Source organism: Condylostylus longicornis, unplaced genomic scaffold (genome assembly GCF_029603195.1).
Source record: "Condylostylus longicornis isolate FDR11 unplaced genomic scaffold, ASM2960319v2 ptg000004l, whole genome shotgun sequence".
In the NCBI taxonomy this organism is placed as follows: Eukaryota; Metazoa; Arthropoda; class Insecta; order Diptera; family Dolichopodidae; genus Condylostylus; species Condylostylus longicornis.
Genome location: NW_026577973.1, coordinates 7,052,063 through 7,075,971, shown reverse-complemented (window position 1 = coordinate 7,075,971; position 23,909 = coordinate 7,052,063). Strand labels below are relative to the sequence as shown.

Sequence of the window (23,909 nt, the reverse complement as noted above, 5' to 3'; positions counted from 1 at the left end):
GATAAACCGCGCGGTATCTTTTGTTCATATGCTTTTGTTATAAATACATGAAATATAGTGTAGAAGAGTAAAGCCATGTGAAATGTTTACAAGATTGCCAAATATTAGCAATATTTTGTTGATAGCTGTTAAATTATATTTGTTAATATTGAGAGAGTAGAAAATTTTCATATGTATGTGCTTAAATTTATTTGTATTCTTCTCAAAAATCGAGCAACAAGATCCAATTAATTTGTATTTTTTTTAGGACAATATTTGTGTTTTGATTTCTAAATCCTATTAAACTTTATTACCTTCATATATGTATATATATTTATTCAAAATTTCAAAATATTTATTTTATATTACGTGGAAATTAGAAATGACAATGATAAATATTATGATTCTAAATATTAAGGCGTTTGTAAATATTTATGAGCGTAATTGGCAAGCGAATAATTTTATATTCTAAATTTTTAAACAATTACAATTTAAGTTTAAAAAGAGTAACCCTGGGCTCATACATTACAGTAATATTTTTTTTAAATCTGGTTCAGCTTATATAAGTACAAATCTCTGACTTCAGCGTGAACACAAATTTTCTGTATACTGTTCTTGAAAACTATATGCATATATATTATTAAATTATGGAATTCCAAATATTTTTGGGTATATTAATTTGGTAATATTATTGGTAGTATTGGTAATTTGGGTATATTAATTTGGTAATATAAATTTTACATCGTTTTTACTTTTGCATAACCGCGATAATTAATCATACTAGACGAAGTTGTCAGCACACTCTCATAATAAACAAATTTGTTTTTTCCATTTAAATCTTCAGTTTGAAGATTTTTTTTTTAATTTGGCCACATTTTCTTTGTACCGGGTCACAATTTTTCTTTCCATTTTATTTTCTTCTTTATTGCTTGTCTTTTTTTTGTAGTTTTTTTTATGAATTTTGTTTTTAATGATTCCTCCCGCGATGACTGCATATCTAAGCTGCCTTAATTTTTGGAATTATCCAATTTACACAATGAAATAAAATTATTATTTGCTTATTATGCTTTTTTTTATATAATTCAAGTGGTTTTGAAAATGGGTGTAAGTTACCAATGTCAAATAATAAATAAATATTGATTTGAATTTGTTGAAGAGAAGCATAGATATGCCATAGACGAAAAAAAAAAATGGGCCGAAATTTATGTGTAAAGACTTTTCCTATGATTGATCCGATTAAACACAAATTTTTTTTTAACTTTTGTATTTTTACAGTTTTTGAAAATTTTTTTAAAAAATGATGAAAAAATACAGAGTTTTTTTTCGTATCGAGAAGTTATAGTTTAGCAAAAGAGTTGGTACAAACAATTTACAATAAAGAAAAGAGTTAAAAGTTTTATAAAGATTTTTTTCAAATGTCTTTTTTGTTTATTTCAACAGTAATCAGTTTGAAGCCTAAGGTAATTTACTTGTATTTCTTGAAATTTTTTCATTTTGTCTTTTCACATGAAAAAAAAACATTCGATGTATCGGATAAATTGGGGTGTACCTTGGATTATGGAAATTTATTAAAATTGATTTTGAACTTTAGCGGTAAATATAAAAAGAGATTATTGTAATAAGTTTTGAAATAAGTATGAGATCAAAACTTATTGCGAATTTTTAATGATAAGAATCTTTTTGAAGATATATTCAAGAAATATATAAAAAAAAATATGAATTTGAATATGTTAAATAATACGTTTGAATTAAATGTATACTAGCAATAATATGTTAGAGAATAAAGGTTTTTAAACAAATGCATTTTTTAATTTTACAAGTATAAAGATTTTGAACCATTTTAATTGGTTTTCAATTCAATTAAACTCGAATAAATTAAACTTAAAAAAGTGATATTTATGCTACACTTTGCTACGAATAATAATGCATGTAATTCTTAAAATATTTAGAAGGCAAAGGATCACTTTTGTTTAGAAAACAATTATTTTAGATTCAAAGGGTTTTATTTATTTAATAAAGAAGATTATGGTAAACGTAAAGAACTTTAATTGATGACAAAACGTATAACGCCAGCTTTCTTGTTTGTGCCGCGTTTAAGACTTGAACAGATATATTGAACAGAACAAGCGTCTTAAACAAATTCAACAGAATCAATTAATGTACACAATATTAAACCCATAATATGAAGAACAGTTTGTAAGTATTTTGTTCCCTTGCAAACTTCTATGTTAAATTAAATACTTTACAATTAATAATAAAAAGTCTTGAGTTAAAAAAAATTGAATTAAGATTTTATTAAGAGTTTCAAAATTATATTTTCAATATATTTATATAAATTTTCTAAAAAAATGCGATGTTTCTGTGAAATTGAACTTTAAATTTTTGATATAATCTAAGTCAATTTTGAAAATGGTAAATGATTTTGGATTTTATCAAAGTCTTTATATTTATTGTTTTTATTTTATGTGTAAAAAGCAGGAAATTTGATTTTATTTTTAATTGCCCTCAAATTCTTAAAATTCAAATGGATTTTTGTCTAAATATAAATCAACTTTTAATGATTTAAGAATATGAAATTATTTATGAAAAATCCCTTGCAACTTTATATTTGTTATTGTGAATTTTTATAGATTTTTTTTATATGTGGATACATAATTACATGCGACAAATGCGTTGTAATACTTACATATTTAAAATATTTTCGCAATACTTGCCAACATAACAGAAATTCATTTGACACTCATTTTAAGGAAATATATATGTAGAAAAATATTTTCCCATAAATTATCAAGCAACATAATATTGATATTATATTGCATTTGATTAAAAATAAATTAAGTTTTTTTCTTCAATTATTTTGTAATTAATTTGTAATTAACAAGTAAAATTAATAAAAATGTATTATTAAATTACACTTGTGATTAAGTATTTTTTACTTGATTATGTTTAATATTTATTGAATTTTTTTTGGTTTGATTAAGGAAGGGCATCCATGTTTTCTTTATGAGAAATATGTGGCTATAATAATTCTCATCGAAATATGGTAGACACGTAATTTTTTTTACTAATTATTGTAACTTCTGTATACACATACATTAAATTATGTCTGCTCTTATAAATTAAATTATATTTGCTATTCTTATAAATTAAATTATATTTGCTATTTTATTTTTAAAGTTCACACTTATTTAACTTTATTTTCATACTTCATAACCCTTATACACTATTATTTTCATACGTCAGGACTCAAATTTTTTATTATGCTTTTATTACAATATTCAGAATATTTTCCTTGTCGCTTTTAAAGGTCTATTTCTAAGTGTAGAATTGAATTGATTGAATTGAAGTGTAGAATTGAAGTTTTTTTTTTAATGTAAGTATTAAATTCTTAAAATTTTGGTTATAATTTAATGGAATTATTATTCTTGCTATATATAAGAATGTGTTATTTAAACGGTCTTTTGCATATTATTGTATAACTTTCAATAATATGCAAAATTTCTGAGTATTATGCAGATCATATCTATTATTAATTGTATTACGATAGAAATTTATTTAAGCAATGTATATTGGGTTCGGCTTGTATAATTATAATACATATCCTACTTATATATATATTATTTATATATCAGATTTTCAAGCGAGGTCTAAAGAAACAATAGCTTTCCCAAACGTTGTTTCCTTTTGCGTAAATAAATTATGGCAGCCTGCATTTACATAAAATAGTTATGAAAGAAAAGAAAAACAATAGTTAATTTTCTCATAATCATCATTAGTTTTATAATATAGCGAACAACGAATTTATATGTGTGTGTGTGGTTTTTTTGTAATACAATTTCTTTTCAACTGTTGATGTTACCTGTAACTGTAATTTAACTAATCTAATCATCATTTTTCACACCTTTTTATTTATATTGAAATGACGAAAATAAGAAAGGTGAAATAAGTGAACGCGTTACACCTGATGAATGTTAGCGCGCACTCATTTTCATTTTTGCTACTTATTTTTAATTTTTTATATTGTTATTTTTATACCCGTACGAACGTATGTTCGAAGGGTATACTAAATTTGCCTTACCGTTTGTAACGCTAAGAAATAACGGTGTTAGATATAGACTCAAGTGTATGTTTTTGATCAGCGTCAAATTCTGAGTTGATTTAGCTTTGTCTGTCCGTCCGTCCGTCCGTCCCAACGATAACTCAAAAACTAATTGAGCTAAGTTCACCAAATTTTCACAAATGATTTATTGTAGTAAGTGCCAGAACCCTATTTAAATTGGACATGATCGGGGTACCGGTTCGGGTAGCTGCCATACAACTTCAAAATTTATTTGGCTATATCTCAGAAACTATAAAAGTTATGGTATTGAAATTTCACACAAACGAATACATTAGTAGGGCCAATATGTCCCACAAAAGTCGTTGAAATTACTTGGCTCCTTCTGGTACCTGCCATACAACTTCAAAAGTTATTTGGCTATATCTCAGAAACTATAAAAGCTGTGATATTGAGATTTCACACAAGTGAATATATTAGTAGGGCCGATGTGTCTGGTAAAAGTCGTTGAAATTACTTGGCTCCTTCTGGTACCTGCCATACAACTTCAAAAGTTATTTGACTATATTTCAGAAACTATTAAAGCTATGGTATTGAAATTTCACACAAACGAATATATTAGTAGGGCCAATGTGTCTCATAAAAGTCGTTGAAATTACTGGGCTCCTTCTGGTACCTGCCATACAACTTCAAAAGTTATTTGGCTATATCTCAGAAACTATAAAAGCTGTGATATTGAGATTTCACACAAGTGAGTATATTAGTAGGGCCGATGTGCTTGATAAAATTCGCTAAAATTTCTTGGCTCTTTCTGGGAGCTGCCATACAACATCAATAGTAGTTTGGCACAACCAGTATTTTGAATAACACAGTACTGAAATTTTGCATAAATTAATATGGTAATACGGCAACTTAAAGTCATAGTCTGCCCCATAGTTAGTTATGGCACATTAGTTATTCGCACATAGGATAACAAATTCGTACGGGTATCACAGAGTTGACAAGGTCAACTCTATTTTTTTTCTTGTTTTTTCTTAAATTACCAACTAATTTACATAACAGTACTTTTAACTTTTTTTCACTTTTTTTTCCCTGTTTTATCATTATTAATTATCTGGGAATTTTAAATAAGTTGAAAAAGTTTTTAAATTTTTTCTTTGTTTTTGTTTTTAGGTGTAAGTTTTTGAAAATTTCTGCACGTAATTTGTGTTAAATTACATTTATAAAAACACATAAACACGCACCTACATATTTTTAAAATGAAACCACCTACATATTTTTAAAATGGGAAAAGGCAGCATGTACTAAAACAGTGGAACAAAAATAAAAAATTTTTACTTTTAAGGAGTAGTTAAATTTGACGTTAATTTTTTTTTTAATTTATTTTAAAGAAAATTAACAATTAACGTTTCATCGTAGTCGATAGCCACGAAAATAACCGTAACAAAATTAAACTGGACCATCATATACGTTTTTATTCAAAAATTTCCAAAAAAAAAAAAAATTTTTTTTTCATTTTGATTTTCGGAAAATTTTTAGGTCATTTCAGTTATGCTTAAAAGGGCTGGTTGTCGGTTCGTTAATTATACATTTCGAATATTCGAATTATAATATAAATTTTATGCCCCGTTTGTAATATTAAATTACATTTAGTTGAATTTTTCCTTCATTATTTAACAAAATAAAACATAATAAATTGTTATTGTATATTTACTGTCTAATGTGTAGCACATGCAGCTTTTATTTTTGAAAAATTTCCTAAAAATTTAGGGTTATTTTTCCCGAATCCATTTTTTTTTTTCTAAAATAACAGGGTTTTCATGTGAGCTAAAAAAAATTTCGTGTAATTACACTAATTATCATTGTTATGTGAGTTTTAATTTTAGTTTAAAATTCGATTGAGTGATCCTACAGTTGACAAAGTCAACTTTACATAACAATTTTCTTTAAAACTTTATTATTGTTAATTAAATTTTCAAATTTAAATTTTTGATTGTAATCTCTAAAATTTTGAGTAATTCAATTGTTTCTTTTAATTTTTAAAAGTAAATTTTTTCTTTAAAAAATTTCATAAGTAAAAAATTTATTAAATTTGAAATTTTTTATCAAATTTGAATTTTGTAATTCACTTAATTTATTTTATGTTGAATTGTTGAGCAAACATATAGATTATCAAATTCATTTGCAAATCGGAATTTTAATGAAAAATTTTATTTAGAAATTGTTAGACTCTAAAGAATTTAAAGATGCGTGTATGCTTACACGGATTTTATTTTCAGTATAATTATATTTTATTAGAGAAGAAAAAAATATCTTTTCAATGGCAAAAGTAATTAATTATAATGTCTTTGAAATGTTAATTAAAATTTTTGTTCATAAAATTAATCTTAACTTCCTAATTGACGTTCAAATTTAATTGAAATGAATTTGAACTGAACAAAAAGTGTAAGAAAAAGAAAATTAGATAATCAACCCGGTTAAAAATTATACTTGAAAATAATTTAATTTCTTTTATATTATTTATTAGCCTGAAATAGTAATAAATTTAATTTTAAAATAATTTCGATGTTCAACCACTATTTTAATAGCTATAATTTAAATAGGCACATGATTGCTAATGTCTTTTTTTTATATTTCGGAGCTAAAACCACAAGTTTGCTTCAAATTTGCCTCTTGGTGAAAATCGAGCATAAAGAAAATCAATTTTTAAACCTATATATTTGACATATGATTATCTACAAAAAGTATTAATCTATTTGTTTTAAAACTATAAAAACTTTAAACGATCATACATATAAATTTATAGAAAAAAGCAAAAATCAATTGTCTTGAACCAAAGACTTTAAAAATACAACTAATTATAAAGTCTTTGCTTGAATATAATGAAATCCGAACTTAATAAATTTGTTATTAAAATTCCTAAATAAAGAGACTAAATTTTATTTTATTTCGATCTTTAAATCAGCTGGTAGAAGATTAAATTATTGTTTCTCGGACAGTAAGGGATTAGCATAATTATAAATGTTTCATTTTAGGATATTGACGGATATTGAAAACATAAATTTGATAGAAAATGCCGTAAATTTATGCGGAAAAACCAATTTGATTTTTTTTTTCATATATGAACATAAGAAATTTTTTCAGAAATTCGAAATTAAATTTGTCTGTACATTCAATAAAAACAATTTATAAGTGTATTCAATTATAATTTTTAGCTGACCCAATCAAATAACTAAAAATATCATTTAAATTGGTCAGTACTTTTCAAAAAATTTCTTATTATATCTTTTTATTAGTAATCTTTTCATTTTCACTAATAACAAATTATAAGAGAAAATTTTCATTTTCAATTCAATGAAAATTAAAAATTATAAATTAAATGTTGCCTAATCTATCCGTATAACCGCACGTATGTAGATCGCATATTTTCTGCATCTATTTTTTCAGTTTTTTTAATTTATTATTAATATTATACCGTTCGTTCACAGTTTTTCTTCTATTTATCTTTCATGACTTATCTCTGACAAAATATAAATGAATAAAATAGAAAATAACAAAAAAACAAAAAAATTTGAAAAGCAATTTCCATGAAAATGGCTATTAAAATTCATGTTGACTTCCCTCTTAAGTCCTATTTTATTTTCTCTTTCTATCTATACATACTTGCATATAACATTCACGTACACATTTATTATAAGTTTTCACTATTCTTCTCTATATTTAGCCAATTTTATAATCAATGATATACATATGTGTATATAGATAAATAATGTGTATAGGTACGCTTCAAATTCGATGATGATGGTAATGATGATTGTGCAAAGACTATTGCAAAATCACGATATTACGGTTATATGATATCACATTTCTTTCTATAATAGTATAAACATACATAGTATACAGATAAAAACAATATTATAATTTTATTTATCCTATTGTGCATATGTATATGTATGTATGTGGAAATATGTATAATAATAGTTAAAAACTAACTGATTGATATAAAGCTACTGAATAAAATTGAACAAAAGAATAGTTAAGAAAAATGAAAAGAAAATATTTTTTATTCACCCACCTTATAATGCTATATAGCATGATGATTATAATAAACGTTGATAATGATGATGATGATGAAAGTATTGATGATGATAATAGCATTTTCATTTCTTTTTTTTTTTTTTTTGGTCAGTCGTCAACTGAGCTGTCAACAATGAGGCGTTTATTTTTTTTTTCTTTTTATTCTATATCTTATTCATTTCATTCTCTATATATACACATACTTTTTAATAAATACTTCTAATATATACTCGTAAATGAATGTGAATTTTAACTAATATTGAAAATGATATGATTAAAAATTGGATAAGGACAATAATTCATAAAACCGTATAAATATAAAGAAAGCCATTTTAATACCATTTAAAGGATTTTGCATATGAATGCGCATAATATTTGTTGTATATAACATTATGCATATATGCATATAGATGCATGTGATGATATTTCCACCTATTTAAAATTTCATTGTTAACTATATATATATGTATATATAATAAAAGAATGTTGTAAATGGGATTATATATACATATATAAGACTTGCTGCGTGGCAGGAAACATTTATAATATTAATTTTTGTTTGTTCTCAACTATACGAAGACAAACATTTAGTTTTTTTTTGTTCATAAAAATTAAATCGATAAGAGAATTTAAGAGAATTATAAATTATTGTTCATTTAATTATGGGAAATCCCTTTAGAGTGGAAATATATAGGTAGATACAAAATGCAAGAGAAAATTTATTTTAGAATAATTATTTGAGAAGTTATGGAAGGGTAAAACATTAAAGATTAAAAGAATGAGCTATTGATTGTGTTTGGCTATTATAGAATGAATTTGAACTACTTACAGAATTTGTATTTTAACACGAAATATTTGAATGGAAAATGCAAGACTATACGACACACTTACTATGCTTTACACACTTATAGTTTTAAAAGTTCTCAAATACTGCTTTATTATAATTAGCCTATTCTCAAATATATGATTTTCATTATAAATATTATTTTATAATTTTTTGGTATGTCGGGGTTTACAGATCATAAGTTTAACTTTATTACTGCGAATTTCTTCTTTTATACTTTCAATAAAATGTAGTCATTTACGAAGTTTTGAGAACTAGGACATATAGGCATTGGTCCAGTTATTTTTTTTCACTACATGATAGTAAATACTTTGTATATTCTAGCAGAATATGTAGCGTGTATACAGTTATGCTTTTAATACCCAATTGAAAATGTATAAACTTTTGACATTGTTTTTTCAATCACATTTTTGCTCTTAGCAATTTCAATGTTTTTATGTTACTCTAAAATATTCTTAATAAAGCAACTACTTAAAATTAAAACAATTGTTTGAAAGCGTGATATGTAAACACTATGTGGCCTATAAATAGCAAATTTTAACATATGAAGATTTATAAAATTCAAATTACTTTAAAGAAAAAAATAATTTTTACAGATATTCAGCTATTTTTGTTGTCTATATTTTATGTCATTCAACCTAGTAAAAACTATTTTTTGTTTCCAAAATTTAAAATTTTTTTGTAACAAGAAAAATCAAGAATTAAGACAGAAAAAAGTCCTTTATAAAGATTATTAAATTGAAATAAAATAATAATATTGAAATAAAATAATAATTTTTATCAATTGATAAAAAAAACTCTTTATTTTTCATTTTTTTTTTTCAAAATAGTTTTATAATTAAGATTAATGATATTTTACTTTAAGATATTAATTTTTTTTTCAAATTCTTTTAAATAAATAAATTTTTGAAAATTTTACAAGTCATTTTGAATTTGAAAATGAAAGGAATTTATTTGAAAATTCAAATTTATAATTTACTTTTATAGTTTATGTAGCGTATTTGTATCACATACTAGAAAAACGTATGTCTATACACAATAAAATAAACTTTTTCTATTACTTTAAATTTTCATTGAATCTCTATATGTAAGTATTGATGAATTGATATTTTAAAAATGCCTAAACCTTTGATCAAAAATATCAATGACTTCAATTCACAAAAAAAAAATTAAAAATTTTTTAAAGTAAAAAGAAGTTAATTAATGAGAATAACTTAAGAATAATTGAATATTGTGTGACAATAATTCACGAGTATACGTGGTCATATATCGTTAATTTATTTGTATAATCGTATACTCAAAAAAAAAAAAAAACAAAAAATGAAAGAAATTTAAATTGAATGAAAAATAAATTAGCCTATCAGCGTTATTTATTTTTCTTCTATATAATCAAAAAATCAAGATCTTAATTCAACTTCAAAGCTTTTTTGTTAATGATCTCCGCCATTTATTTCTGTATATACTTATTTTTTGAATTATTGGTAATAAGATACCCATACGTTTATAGTTCCTTATACATTATTGAAAACTGACATCAAAGAAAAAATTGAAAATAAATTTATTTGTAGACACACAAGTCCATAGACCAGTAGGAAAAATATATATAAAATAAAATCTACTGTTTAGTTTGTTCAGTTCAACTTTAGGTTTCAAAATAGAAATATTTGATAAACGATCGAACTGCATCACGAAACTAACGAAATTATTAAAATTCGTCAAATTTCGGATTTAATTTTCCCAATTAAATTAAAATCAACAAAAACGAATCAAAGACTGATTTTAATTCCATATACTAACTTCGAATTTAATAGCATTTCGTTAATAAAAAATCTAATTTGGACCACATGATAATCTCATACTATCTTCTAGTATTAAATAATTTATATTTCGACATTCAAAATTGAAAAATAATTCAGGACTTTTCAGATAGTAAACAGAAAAATCTAAATATGTAAGTTTCTTTTTCAAATCGCTCCCGACTTCATCAAAATATTCTAAATTATTAACAATTCTTCATTATTCTGCATTAGTATGTTTAAATGAGACTGCCTCACTAAACGCAAGAAAGACTTTTTTTTAAAGAATTTGTTATTACTTGTTGTCATTTTTATAAGACTTATCAAATTTTTATCTTATTGTTATAAATGGTGCTTGCATTTTGTTGTCAAAATTGTTAGTAGTGAGATATTAACGATTTGTAAAACATCTATTGGCCGATTCAAAACGTCAAATTATGACATTTGAGATTTGTCAAAACTGAGGTAATACTATGTATTGAACAAATTTAAAGTTTTCAGAGAACAAATATTTTAAAAATAAAAGTTTAAATACTATTGGGTGCAATGATTGCTCAAATTCAATACAAAATTGCATGTTAGGTGCTTAGGTAAAATGTCAAATAAATATTATAATGAAATTATTAAAAGAAATAAAATTCATTGTAAAATAATTATTATTATTGAAGTTTTTTTTCTCTATATCTCAAAAGTTAATTTTTCAAAAATTTACTTTTGAATTATTATAAGAGTTATTTTGGTTTTTTTTTAACTATGACAAACATTTTATATATTTTTTACATTTCTATACGCATTCTATACTTATGGCCATGCATATACAAGCATACATAGAGCACAGATGAAAATGACTTAATTAAGAAAATTGTCACATACATTTTTTATTATAATTTTATTTTTTTGTTGCTTCTGTTCTTTGTAAAGGTGATATGCGAACTCGAACTGAACCCAAAAATTTATATGAAAAAAACTCCTATATTTCATGTCACATACAGGAGCACACACATACTTTTTTTTATAAACGCATATTTATAGGTGACAAAGATTCTTATTGTTATTATTATTGTTGTCATTATTGTTGTTATGTTTATTGTTTTTTTTTTTTATTTTTTTTGCTCATACTTTGGCATGACTATCAAAATTATTTGTTTAAACAAAATGAACGTATATAACGGCTCAATTTCAAATCGTTTGACATTGATTGAAGTCGAATTTATAAGAATTTATTATTATTTTTTTTTCTCAAACAGAATGTACCTATATGTATATGTATTTAATTTATTTTTATCTAAAGGTGTGTCAATGTATGCGCTTAAGCATTTACCATAAAGTATGGATTTTATATTTTATATAGAAGATATTTTTCAGGCATTTTATTTGCCATTATTATTTTGGTTATTGTTATCGCTATTATTATTGTTTATTATTGTATATATATATTTATAACTTTCTTTTATTCAGTATGTACATATTCTTTTTTAACGCTTACATTCTATTGGATCGAAAGTATAAAATTGAAAACAGGAAAGTTCCCTTCATTCAAAGGAAATCAAAATAATAATAACAATATGTAAGTTTATATGTATGTATATATCGTGTGTGAGTGTGTGTAATGCGTACATATTTAATATTTGATATGTGTATTTGATAAGAAATGTTTTTATAAAAATAATATATCCTGTTCATGAGTCCTGATTTAATTTATTTTTTCCATTTTTCCATTTATCGTTACCAGGAACAAGGAAAGGAAGATATGTAAATATATATGTGAAGGGTGTGCACATATATACATATAAGATCAAATTACTTTTTTCCTACTGGATATTGGATTTTGTGTTTGTTTTTTGTATAAAAATAAGAAAGAAAACATATTTTTTTTGTTTATTGTATAAATTTTTGGTATGTTTTTAATATAAATTGCACATATTTATCATATAAATGAAAAAATATATAAACACATGTTTATATATATACCGTGAAAATTTACAGTTATTTAGAAAAATTAAAAATTTATTCAAATTTTCTTTTCAAAATTGCATTTTTTGTTTTATAAAGCAGTATTAAAATTAAAGATTCTTCTCCAAATAGTATGTACGAAAAATATTTAAGTAGGCATTAATTTTCATGCATATATTGAAAAAAATTATGACAATAAGTTGTATCGATTGTAAATTATTCAAAATATTTCATATATCGAAAATATTCACCCGATTTTTTTACAAGTAATCGTTTTAAAATAATTTCATTTTATGAATTTATTTTATTCTGAGATATACATATGCACAAGACGAATTTTTCTAAAAAATCTTCAGTATAATAATTGCAAAACAATTGTAATACCGATGCTAACGCCTTAATAAGTCTTAAAAAATACATCCTAAAAAATATTGGCTAAAAAATTAGAATTATAGACACGATGGTTTCCTTTTTGAAAGGAAATTCAACAATAAATAGAGTTACACCAAATGCAGTTATAATGTTTTACATACTATATATAACAAATAATGCACACACAAATTTTCTTAATAGGCAACGGGATACACACGTACGTCTACGTCTTCTTGGTAAAATCAAGCCAGCGAAATATTTGATCATGCAATAAAGAAAAATGAACTATTTGTTTGACGTTTGAAAATTAGAAACTAAATGTAATACAAAATTTTATTACAAACAGAACTTAAGAGTTTTTAAATAAAACCCTTAAAAATTAATGGAATTAAAAACTCTTAAGAATACGAATGCCGTATTCCTGAAATAATCAAAATTTTCAGATTATAAGAACAATAAGTAATATGTAATTAAATCCAGTTCAAAATATTTAAGTACATAGTCATTCGGGATTCAAATATACTATATGACTGTTGAACATATTCCATGGATTTTGTTTGACATAATTGAAGTTTAATGAAAATTTTGTAAAATTTAAATTAAAATTTAATGAAATGAGTAAACGTTCTTTAAATTTTGCTGGATTTATGTTATAGAAATTAAATTTTTTCTTTACACACTAGTAAATACTGGAGAGATACTTAAAATGTTGAGAATTTAATATTTTAAAATTTAAACAATGTTGAATTCAATTAAAACTGTTATGTCCATTTCACACTAAATTTTTTAAAATTTAATTTTGATTAGAAGTTATTAAAATTAATTTTGAGCAAATACTGTAATTTTACAACAAGAATAATATTAGAATTTTAATATTGTAAAAATTCGGGATAAATGCATAGAAATTTCACTGAAAATAAAATATTTTTTCCAAAGAAACGATGGATTTTGAAAATGTAAATATGTATAACGAAAAATACTTATATATGTACATATACATACATTTTTATAGTATAAAATAAATATAAGAATATTTTCTGTATGAATTGGGATTTATATTTCATATATGAGTCAAAGCAGTCCCTCATCATATATAAAAACTTTAGTTAAGCCTATTTTAGACAGAAAAAAAAATGAAAATGCTAGAAAAATAAAGAAAATACAACAATAAAAAAACTGAAAAAAAATTTTTTTTTCTTTTTCTTCATCAAATTTTATCATAAGACTAAAAAAATTGCAATGTAATGTTACGATCATTTTTCATTTATGTGAACACAGTTCTCTTTACTGCTCAGTTATATAGTATAAGACTTAATACCGTGGTGGCACAGTATAGCAGTACAATTATGTTTTGTTAGATAAATTGGATAAATTCTTCGTATACTTATAAAATTGATGAAAAATAACAAAAATAAAATTTTATATTTAAGGTTTAAATGTGGGTAACTAACATGTATGTACCGTAAATTTTATATATGTGTGTATGTGTATTGTATGTATTCAAATATTATTCGGGTATATTTAGCCGCCCTGTAAGAGTCTTTTAAAAGCTTATAAATGTATAACGCATTTATATATGCACATTGATTTTTTATTTAATTTTTAGTATACATACTTGCGGTATTGTGCTGTAATTTGAGAAATGGAAAAAAAAAAAATTTCTTCTAACGTTCATCGTTCAGTTGTGCTACACAAAAAAAAAAATTATTTTCTTCTTTTTTTTACTTTTTTCCATTACTTTTTTTTTTGTAATTGGTTTTGTTCGAGCTTTTGTTGTTGTTATTTTGTTGGAGGAAATTACATTCAACATAACATTACACCCATATATGTAGAGCAATTTTTGGGTGCAGATATTTTAGTACTTTTGCGTATAATAAAATATAAAAATACTTATATTATTTTAATATGCATAATTACCTACATATATAATATTATTTATATATATGGTTTCAATATTAGTATAAACATAAATAACAATAGCTATTATTTTAATGTTACCAAATGTTGCAAAATTTTTGGTTTTCATATGTTTTGTATTGTGTACTTTAAAATACAAACCAAAATATTAAATTCCCATATTTCTATCGGATTAATTTAACAACAAATTTGTTCTAAAATAGGCCCTAAAAATTCATACAGGTTGCATTTTCGTACACTTTCTTTTTTACATTAAAATCAAAATTTTTAAAATAAATGAAAATTAAATTAAAATTTAAAAAAAACTCTATATATCTAGTTATAAATTTCAAATAGTAAATACTAAAATAAATTTGATTCCCCTTTTAAGGAGTTTTTGTATTTATATATAAGTGAAATCAAAAATTTTACGTATAACTTTTCTTTCCGAACAAAAAACGTTAAAGGAATATAATTGATACCGTACTTAATCATACATAATTTAGTTTTCCAGAAATAAAATAAATTTTAAAATTCCTAAAAAGTAAATGGCAACTAATTCTAATACCTTAAAATTTATCATGCGAAGGAGCTAGTTAATTAAAACTACATATGCTTTCTTGAAATTAAAAAAAAGTATCAGTTACTTCAAATAGATCAATATTGTAGCATGAATTAATAGCGACATCTATATTATTTTATGAAAAATATTAATTATTTCGTAAAAACAGTAAATAAACAGTAGAATCAGAATTGGAAACAACATCAAAAGTGTTTTATGAAAACCATCAAAATTTTATAATAAATCGTGATGAACTCTATATATAAATTCGTTCAGTACAGTTGGTAACTCTAATAAAAATAATTTTGTAAATTAGAAATTATTTTTATTTTATACATCGCAAGTATGTTTTCTACATACACCATTTTTCTTTTTCATTTTTATATGAGGGCATTAATTTTATATCGAAAGCAAAAAAAAAAATTTTTTGGATGTTTCAACAATTTATCAGAAATGTAAAGGAAAATGGAAAAGAAAAAAAAAACACTAAATTGGAAAAATTTATTTATAAATTTTTCTCTGTATTTTTTTTTTCTTTTTAATTTTTGTTTTTATTTCTGAACGCTTGTGCGGCTGTTATCCTCCATATAAAGTATTAAATCAATCTAATTTCATGCTCTCAATTAATACAATCGTGACTGAATTTAATTTTTTTCTTTCTTATTTTTTCTCTTTTTATATACTTACTATTATTTTTATTATACATAAAAGCACATACACAGCTACATGTATGTGTATATTTTAATAATTTTTCTATTTTTCATTTGAATTATTTCTGACATATTGTTAATCTCGAAACGTCATGTTCCAAAATAAAGTTAAGAAAGAATTAAATGAAAAATGAAAAAAATAAAATGAATTAAATGCTTTTTTTTGGTTTTTTTTTTCTATGAAAATTATATCTTTATTATTGGAGGTTACATGGAATTAGCAGTTAAATATCTTTTATTACAACAAGAAAAGAAAACAAAAAAATATAAAAAATCTTTATTTATACTTTTGTAATTATTTTTTTTTATTATTGTAGTTAACGAGTCTATTTAAAAATTTTATTTTTTTATAAGTTTTTTAACCAAGTGTATCGCATTCACAATGTATTTATAACCTATATGAATTACCTTAAATAAAAAATAAAAATTAAAAACAAGAATATGTGCTCCCCTGAGGTGACAATTGTTCATTATAAACTCAATAAAGTAAAAAAATATAAAAAAAAGTTATTTAAAAAATTAAAATGATTTCTTAATTAGGTTTTATAAATTTAATTTGAATTATGAAAATTTATTCTTATTACAATAATTATTGTGTATATATACGAGTTTTTTTCTTATTTAACCATTATTCTACACATTAAATATAACTGCATACACATAAGTGTGAGGAGAGCACAAAATTATAATCTTGACTCATTAAAATAAAGCGGCTGATAAGCGTTTATAGTTTTATATTTTATAAAATTAAGATTAAAGTATTAAAAAAAATTAAAAAAAAACCAATATAGTTTAATTAGCACGTTATTTAATTGTTTATTTAACGAAATTGCTTTATAGAAAACATTAATGTCCTTGATTTTTTTAACAGTTTTGTTCTTTTTGTAGAATATTGGTTTATCCTTTAATTAAAATGATTTTCATTAGATACTGGCTTAAAAAGTCTATTTTTAAAATTATGTACAAATTATCACTTAACTTTCCTATCAGAATTATTTCTAGAGAAAAATTTCCTTAATTTAAGTTTGATGATTTAATTATTCTTTTAAATTAATTTTTTTATATATAAAAGGAAATTCGTCTTGAAATACACCATAACAGTAATTAATAAAGATGAAATGGGAATTCCGGGCCTTAAATTGGAAAATTTAGTATAGGTATATCAATTACCATTATCATATAATATCACTACAATTATGGTAATAATCAACACTGATCAGAAAATTAGTATAAAATGTCAGAAAACCGTAAAGAAGAAAATCTCAAAAATATACTTGAGGGAACTTTTCCGAAGTCTGCAAATATGATGCATAAAAATATTATACGATATACTCTTAATCTTCAGGCAAAAAGTTCTATAATATAATTTTATCAAATATAAATTGAAATTTAATTATTATTTTTTGCATTACCTTTATGTTTAAGCCAAATAATTACAAATATGGCAAATTATATTCAAAAATAAACAATAATAAATTTAGATTTTAACTTTTCCCTCAAACAATTTTAATGAAATGAATATAGTCATTCAAACATTGAGATGGTGGACAAAGATTTTTTGGGAAAAATCCTCAAGGGGAAAGAAAAATTATGAAAATAGAGGAGATTTTTTTAATTTGCAGTATAAATTATAATTTTAAAAGTCTAGGTATGTATGTATATGCATACAAATATCCCAATGAATGATTTTCATTAGGTTCAATTTTTGATTGAATTCGACATGCATTTTTTGTATTATTTTTCGTTTTTTTTCTCTGATATTTTATTAATAAAAGATTATAAAAGATAAAAATTGTATAATAAAATAAAAATTTTTCCTTTTATTTTCATTTTTATTCAAATTTTATTAATTTAAATTTTTACAAGCTGCGTTTATTTCATATTTTTAATGATCGTTTATACCCATCAAAGAAACGTGTATTTGAACCCCTATTTGAGCTCGATTTTTTGAAATTTGAAATGCTTTACAAGCAACTAAGACTATATTTATAAAACTCATTTACTTATATTGTTAAAAATATTTATGGTTAAAAAATAAAAAAGAAAAAAATTAAAGCAAAATTAAAAATAAAAAATCCCTTATTCTATATGCTTGCCGCCGACCTTGTATCTTCTTTCACCATCATTTTATCTAACAATTTTATGATACAATCAAATATGGCGTTTTGTAAGACAAAAACGTTTTGTTTTCCTCTTCTGTTTCGATATTCTTTATTTTTTTTCTCCTTTTTTTTTTGTTTTTTTTTGTTTTTTTGAATAAAGCGATTATATCATAGGTTAAAGAGACGACCATTTTTACTTTTCTTTAAATTTTTTTTTGCTTTTTTTTTATTTTGTTTTTTAATTTCCAAATTCTTTTATCTTAAAAATTTTATTCTTTTATTATTTTTGTTTAATTTTTTTTTTCTTTTTTTAAATTTGATTAACTTGATGAGTTACACGGTGTTTTGAATGGAAAAAATTCGGTTTGGACTATAAAGAAAAGAGTTAAAATGTTTGTCTGTCGGCTTTTCAATTGTGATCAAATAATTTGTGATGTACTTTCGGTTTGTATTCTTGTGTTGTACAAAAACATTCGGTAATATTTCAATTTTGCATTTCAAGAATTTTTAAAATAAATTTTATAATAAATCACTTGTATTTTACTAACTCGACATTTACTCCGTTTATATGGCAGATTCATGCGTATCCAAAGCCTACTTTACGTCTATTTAACGTTAGTCAGCTCTTATTCGGCTTTAATCAAGTTAATCAAAAAATTTTGCTAAAAATAACTGGAAATGTAATAGCTTTCATATTAACTTGAGCTGATTTCAACTCATGTACTTAAGTTGCCATAAAAACTAAGTAATTGATTGGGCCAATCATTCTAATTGCCAATTCGACAATTATAATAACAACTCAATTTTGAAATACTCCTGATATTATTTATTAAAACTCTTATTTCTTATGAAAACTACAATTGAATTTTCACTAAACAAAAATAACTAATTATATTTAAAATTAAAAGAAAAAATGCAATTTTTTTTTATTACAACTAAACCAGATTCTTAATTTCTGGCAAACAAGTTATTTTGACGTTTTTGAAAAAAAATAACATGCATTTTGGTAGAATTCTCTTCGCATTCTTTAAAGTTCTGTTATTTAACTAAGACTATACTCAATAAATTGATTGAAAACGCTTCTATATATATTTTAGGCACCTCTGAACCTCATAAGTTCTAATTATGTGTACAAAAAATGTCGCAGATTTAAGGAATTGTAAACATTTTGCTTTTGTTTTATTTTTTAAATTACAGGCAATTTATAATACGTTTTCGATTCATTTACATGGAAAACGTCTAATTTCGAATTATAAGAAAATAAAAAAAGATGGAACGTTGTTGTTTAAAAAACCGTATCGAAAAAAAAAACTAATCGACTGGAGATCGAGTTTTAAATTAAAAAACAAAAAATAGAAAAATAAAGCAAGTAAAAAAATGGGAAGATTCACGATTGATAAAGAAAAAAAGAAAAAAGTTTCGAAATATCTTGGAATCGTTTTTGTTTCATGCTGTGTTAAATAATTTTTTTTCTTTTTTCAATTTTTGTTTCAAACAAAATTTTTGGTGTTTTCTTTTCTTAATTAAACCTTAAAGTTTTTGTTTCTTTTTTTCCTTTATACTTTGATATACAAACTTTTAGGGTAATTTCTTTTATCAGAAATTTTTGATTACTTTTTAGTATAGAAAAAATATAAAATACCAAAATTTAGCGAAAAAAGGTGTAAACTATTAAATTACAAGAATTTCATTAAAAGATTCAATCAATTGTTTTTCATAGTTTTAATTTGCAATTATTGCAACACTCCATTTATAAAACAAAAAAAAAAACAAAAGAAAATCTAGTAGTTATCTTTGATGTTCATTTGAAGGAAAAGGTGCGTTCAAGGTATTCCGAAAATTTGGAATATGTTAACTGTTTTGAAATTTTCTGACATCATTTATAAAATGTTTGTATGAATTTTGCCAATTCTTTGGATACACATGCTATGATTTTTTTTTTAAAAAATGAAGATTTTATTTCTTAAATAAAATAAAAATTTCTTAAGAATAATGATATGGTTGTATCTGTGAACTAAACAAATATTTTTTGATTACTTGCTTTTGATTTCGAAATCAGTTCCAAACTGATCATTGAGCAATACTGTTTAATGATAAATTTGTAATAAACAATTTATTCATTGAACTCATAATTATTCGAACATTTTGTGGCATAGATGGCTAAAAGATTAAGTCGTTGCTAATTAAAATTACAAACTTTTGAATTTCAAAAACGAAATGCAATACTCGCTTTGAATACTTGCGTCGTAGTAAAATGCTTTGAGCTTTCTGGAAATTATAATGAAAAAATACGAAATTTTGTCACTCTACCATGCCGGGCACACATCAGCATAATATAAATAATAAATGTCGGCAGTTACCTAACTCAAGCTATATGAACAAAATCAATTATTAATACTTTAAGCTCCAGTTTATGGAAACCTAATCTATTTTTTAGTTTTATATGATATTTGCCTCACTACTACAGAAATAAAATATGAAAATTCTATTTCATTCATTTGGAATCTTGAGTTACATTTACTCATAATTTTAGAATTAGAAATTGTATGTTCCCACACGTCTAAGGCATACGGTATACAAGAACTTTTCAATTCGAAAAAATTAATAAGATTTGAATAAAATAACGTTTCTATGACTTATAAAAAATACCCCAAAAAATCGTATACAAGAACACTACATGCAATATCTAATCGATTTTTTACTACCTCAATTGTTCTATTTTTACAGAACTTTCAAAATCTTATCTAATATTTCACGAGATTAGGAATTTCCTACACTCTAGACAAAAAAATTTTCTAAATAAATTTTTTAACCAATTTTTTTATTTGCATATTATTTTGATATACCTATGACTTTTATGTTACCGGGCTTTAGTTATAGAAACGTGACATTTAAAAAATCTTTCGGTTTTGATAACATTGAACGTAAATTCAATAATTTTGGCTGTTAAGAACTTTTTGCTAATGAGAATATATTTTTTTCTTTTTTTGAAAATGTCGACAAAAGTTAAGTTTCTAATTGTTGCAAGTCATTATACGGGGTTTAATTTGGAATTATACTGCTTTTTTTTTTAATTCTAGTCTCAAATTAATTCTAATTTAATCGCATTAAGTTTTCTTTAAATAATGTGTATTTAATTGAATCAGTCCATTACAATTTAACATAAAACTTGTAAAAATTGCATATTTTAAGGCAAAAATGCTTCTATAACTTTTTCTAGAAATAAATTTATTTAGATCAGATAAGGATCAAGTATATTGAATAATAATTTTAAAGTACACATACAACCACTTCTCATATTAAATAAGTTCGATTTTAGTAAAAATTAAGAAAATAACTAGATATTAATTGTATAATAAAATCTAAAATTCTTAAATTTTTTTATAGTTCATACTTTAATATTGCATAACAATGTTAAATATTCTTAAATAGTCGTAAGTTTTGTATTGCATAAATAAAAATCATATCGCAAACATAATATTTCTTTACCATTATCCTGTCCTGAACCTTAAATAATTTACTTAAAAGGGCACATTATATATAGCAAGTACTCATCTTTGTTGAAAAGAATTTGTTTAAAAACGCTTTGACAACACATAAAGTGTCTGGCTTTGTGACTAGAATTCAAAAAGGAACCATTTCACTGGCTATCATCAGGAGCAAAGAGGAAGTTCTATATATTAGGAAATTAATAAAACAAAAGCAATAATTAACAATTTCCAGTAAATTCAAATTTTGCTAAGGGATGGCATAATTATGCAAGAACTTAAATTTCGTTCTTATTTCTATCATTAATTTTTGATCCCATCAAGTTATATAAAACTTAACAATTATTAGCTAATTTGGAGTATATAAATAATATCAAATTTATAAAATCCCGTACTTGTGACTTAAAATTCAAATTTCTCTGATTAAGTTAACCATTTTCACTTCATGTGGCTTGCAATTTATTGAGTATCAGCCAAAATCATCAAAAGTGATACTTTTCAAATTTTTCTTCAAATTCCAAAATTTACAAATTCAATTTTCTTTAAACTTAAATGTGATGTGTGCCATTTTTTGTAATACTTTTTTATTTATATTCCCGTAGGCATAAAAATAAAAGTTAACACTTCCTTAATATCAATTTCAAATATTTTCATAATTACCAATGATTTTCATTTATTAAGAAATTTTGAAATTTTTAAATTAATTAAAAAAATGTCAAAACTTACCAGTTTCATTATCAATGGTAAATGGAATACCAGCCCATTCGTCATCAATATCCGACTTTTCAGGCTCATTTTTAGACTAAAAATTAAAAAAAAAATTAAAATCAATAATGTTTATAAACATAATAACAACAACAAAACAAAAAAATTATAACATCAGCAAAAAAAACAAAATATTTTGTCTGACTTTTGTTTTTTTTTTTTGCTTAAAATCGTAAAAGATTTTACTGATTTGGCCAAGTAGTCCAATGACTGTTAACTATTTACAAGAGTACATGTATTTATTATTATAACCATTATTATTATTATTATTATTCTTATTGCTTATTATTATTATATTAGAGTTTATTTCAATTTTTTTTGTTATATACCTTTTCATCTTTAAGTTCTTCTAGGGCTTTTAATTTTTCATTCTCATCGTCGGTTTTTTTGGATGACGTTGCATCTGAATTATATGAAATTTTTGGTGGTGATAATGAGAAACCAAGGTCAACATCTTGTTTCCATAATACTTCAACAATTTCACTTTCCTAAAATGGAAAAAAAATAATAAAAAAATTAAAAATTAGATAAAAAACAAATTAGGATGAAATTTAAATTCTTATAATTAATTCAATTTGTTTACAACTATAAATGTTTATAAACATTATTGTAGAATTTTGTATATAAGTATGGAATTTCCCAAAAAAAGATATATTTAAATGTTAAAATCAAACTTTTATCAAGAGTATGCGTATTAACTTTAATTGATTACTTAATGCTTAAAGTCAATGCCTACTCAAACAACATGAGCACGTGGTAAATTTAAATTTTTCCTAATTATAAAATAATTTGTTGCCTGGAATAGATGATTTGGTGCTTTTATAATAAACAATTACTTGCACCTTTTAAATGTTTTGACTTAAATTGAATTGCAAGAAAATTTTGATATTAAAAAAATTGTAGAGGTCAATGCTCTATTAGAAGCATACATGGCACAAACGATATACTAAAATACTTTTTGCTTAAATGTTTTTAAAATATAGTTGAAATTAACTTCAAATGCTGTTTCTTTTCGCAAGGTGATCTCATATTTCATGTAAACTGCTTCATAAATAATTTCTAGGTGTTTAAGAAGATAGATCTGAACTAGTAGTTTCAGAATAATGTAAAATGCAGTTTGCTCGAATTAAAATGCACATTATTTTTTTAAGGAATCCGTCAGAAATTCAAATAGGTTCTCGATAAATACTCGTACAAAGCTTTTGTAATTATCTTTTTATTATTCTAATTAATTTCTTTTGTCAACAAACAACCATAACACTGTAAAATTTTACAAAAATAAAAATTATATAAAACTGCTACTTAGTT

The 23,909-nt window shown here is 23.3% G+C and overlaps 1 protein-coding gene across 1 annotated transcript in view; it reads right to left on the bottom strand.

Annotated features, from left to right (window-relative positions):
• Window positions 1–23,909, bottom strand: part of LOC129612718 (segmentation protein cap'n'collar) — a 110,710-nt gene that overhangs the window by 42,440 nt on the left and 44,361 nt on the right. The window contains exons 2-3 of the mRNA XM_055526476.1: window positions 22,931–23,089; window positions 22,563–22,638 (exon numbers count right to left, since the gene is read on the bottom strand). Of these exons, the coding sequence (XP_055382451.1) occupies window positions 22,563–22,638; window positions 22,931–23,089 (235 nt within the window). The remainder of the gene's footprint in view (window positions 1–22,562; window positions 22,639–22,930; window positions 23,090–23,909) is intronic.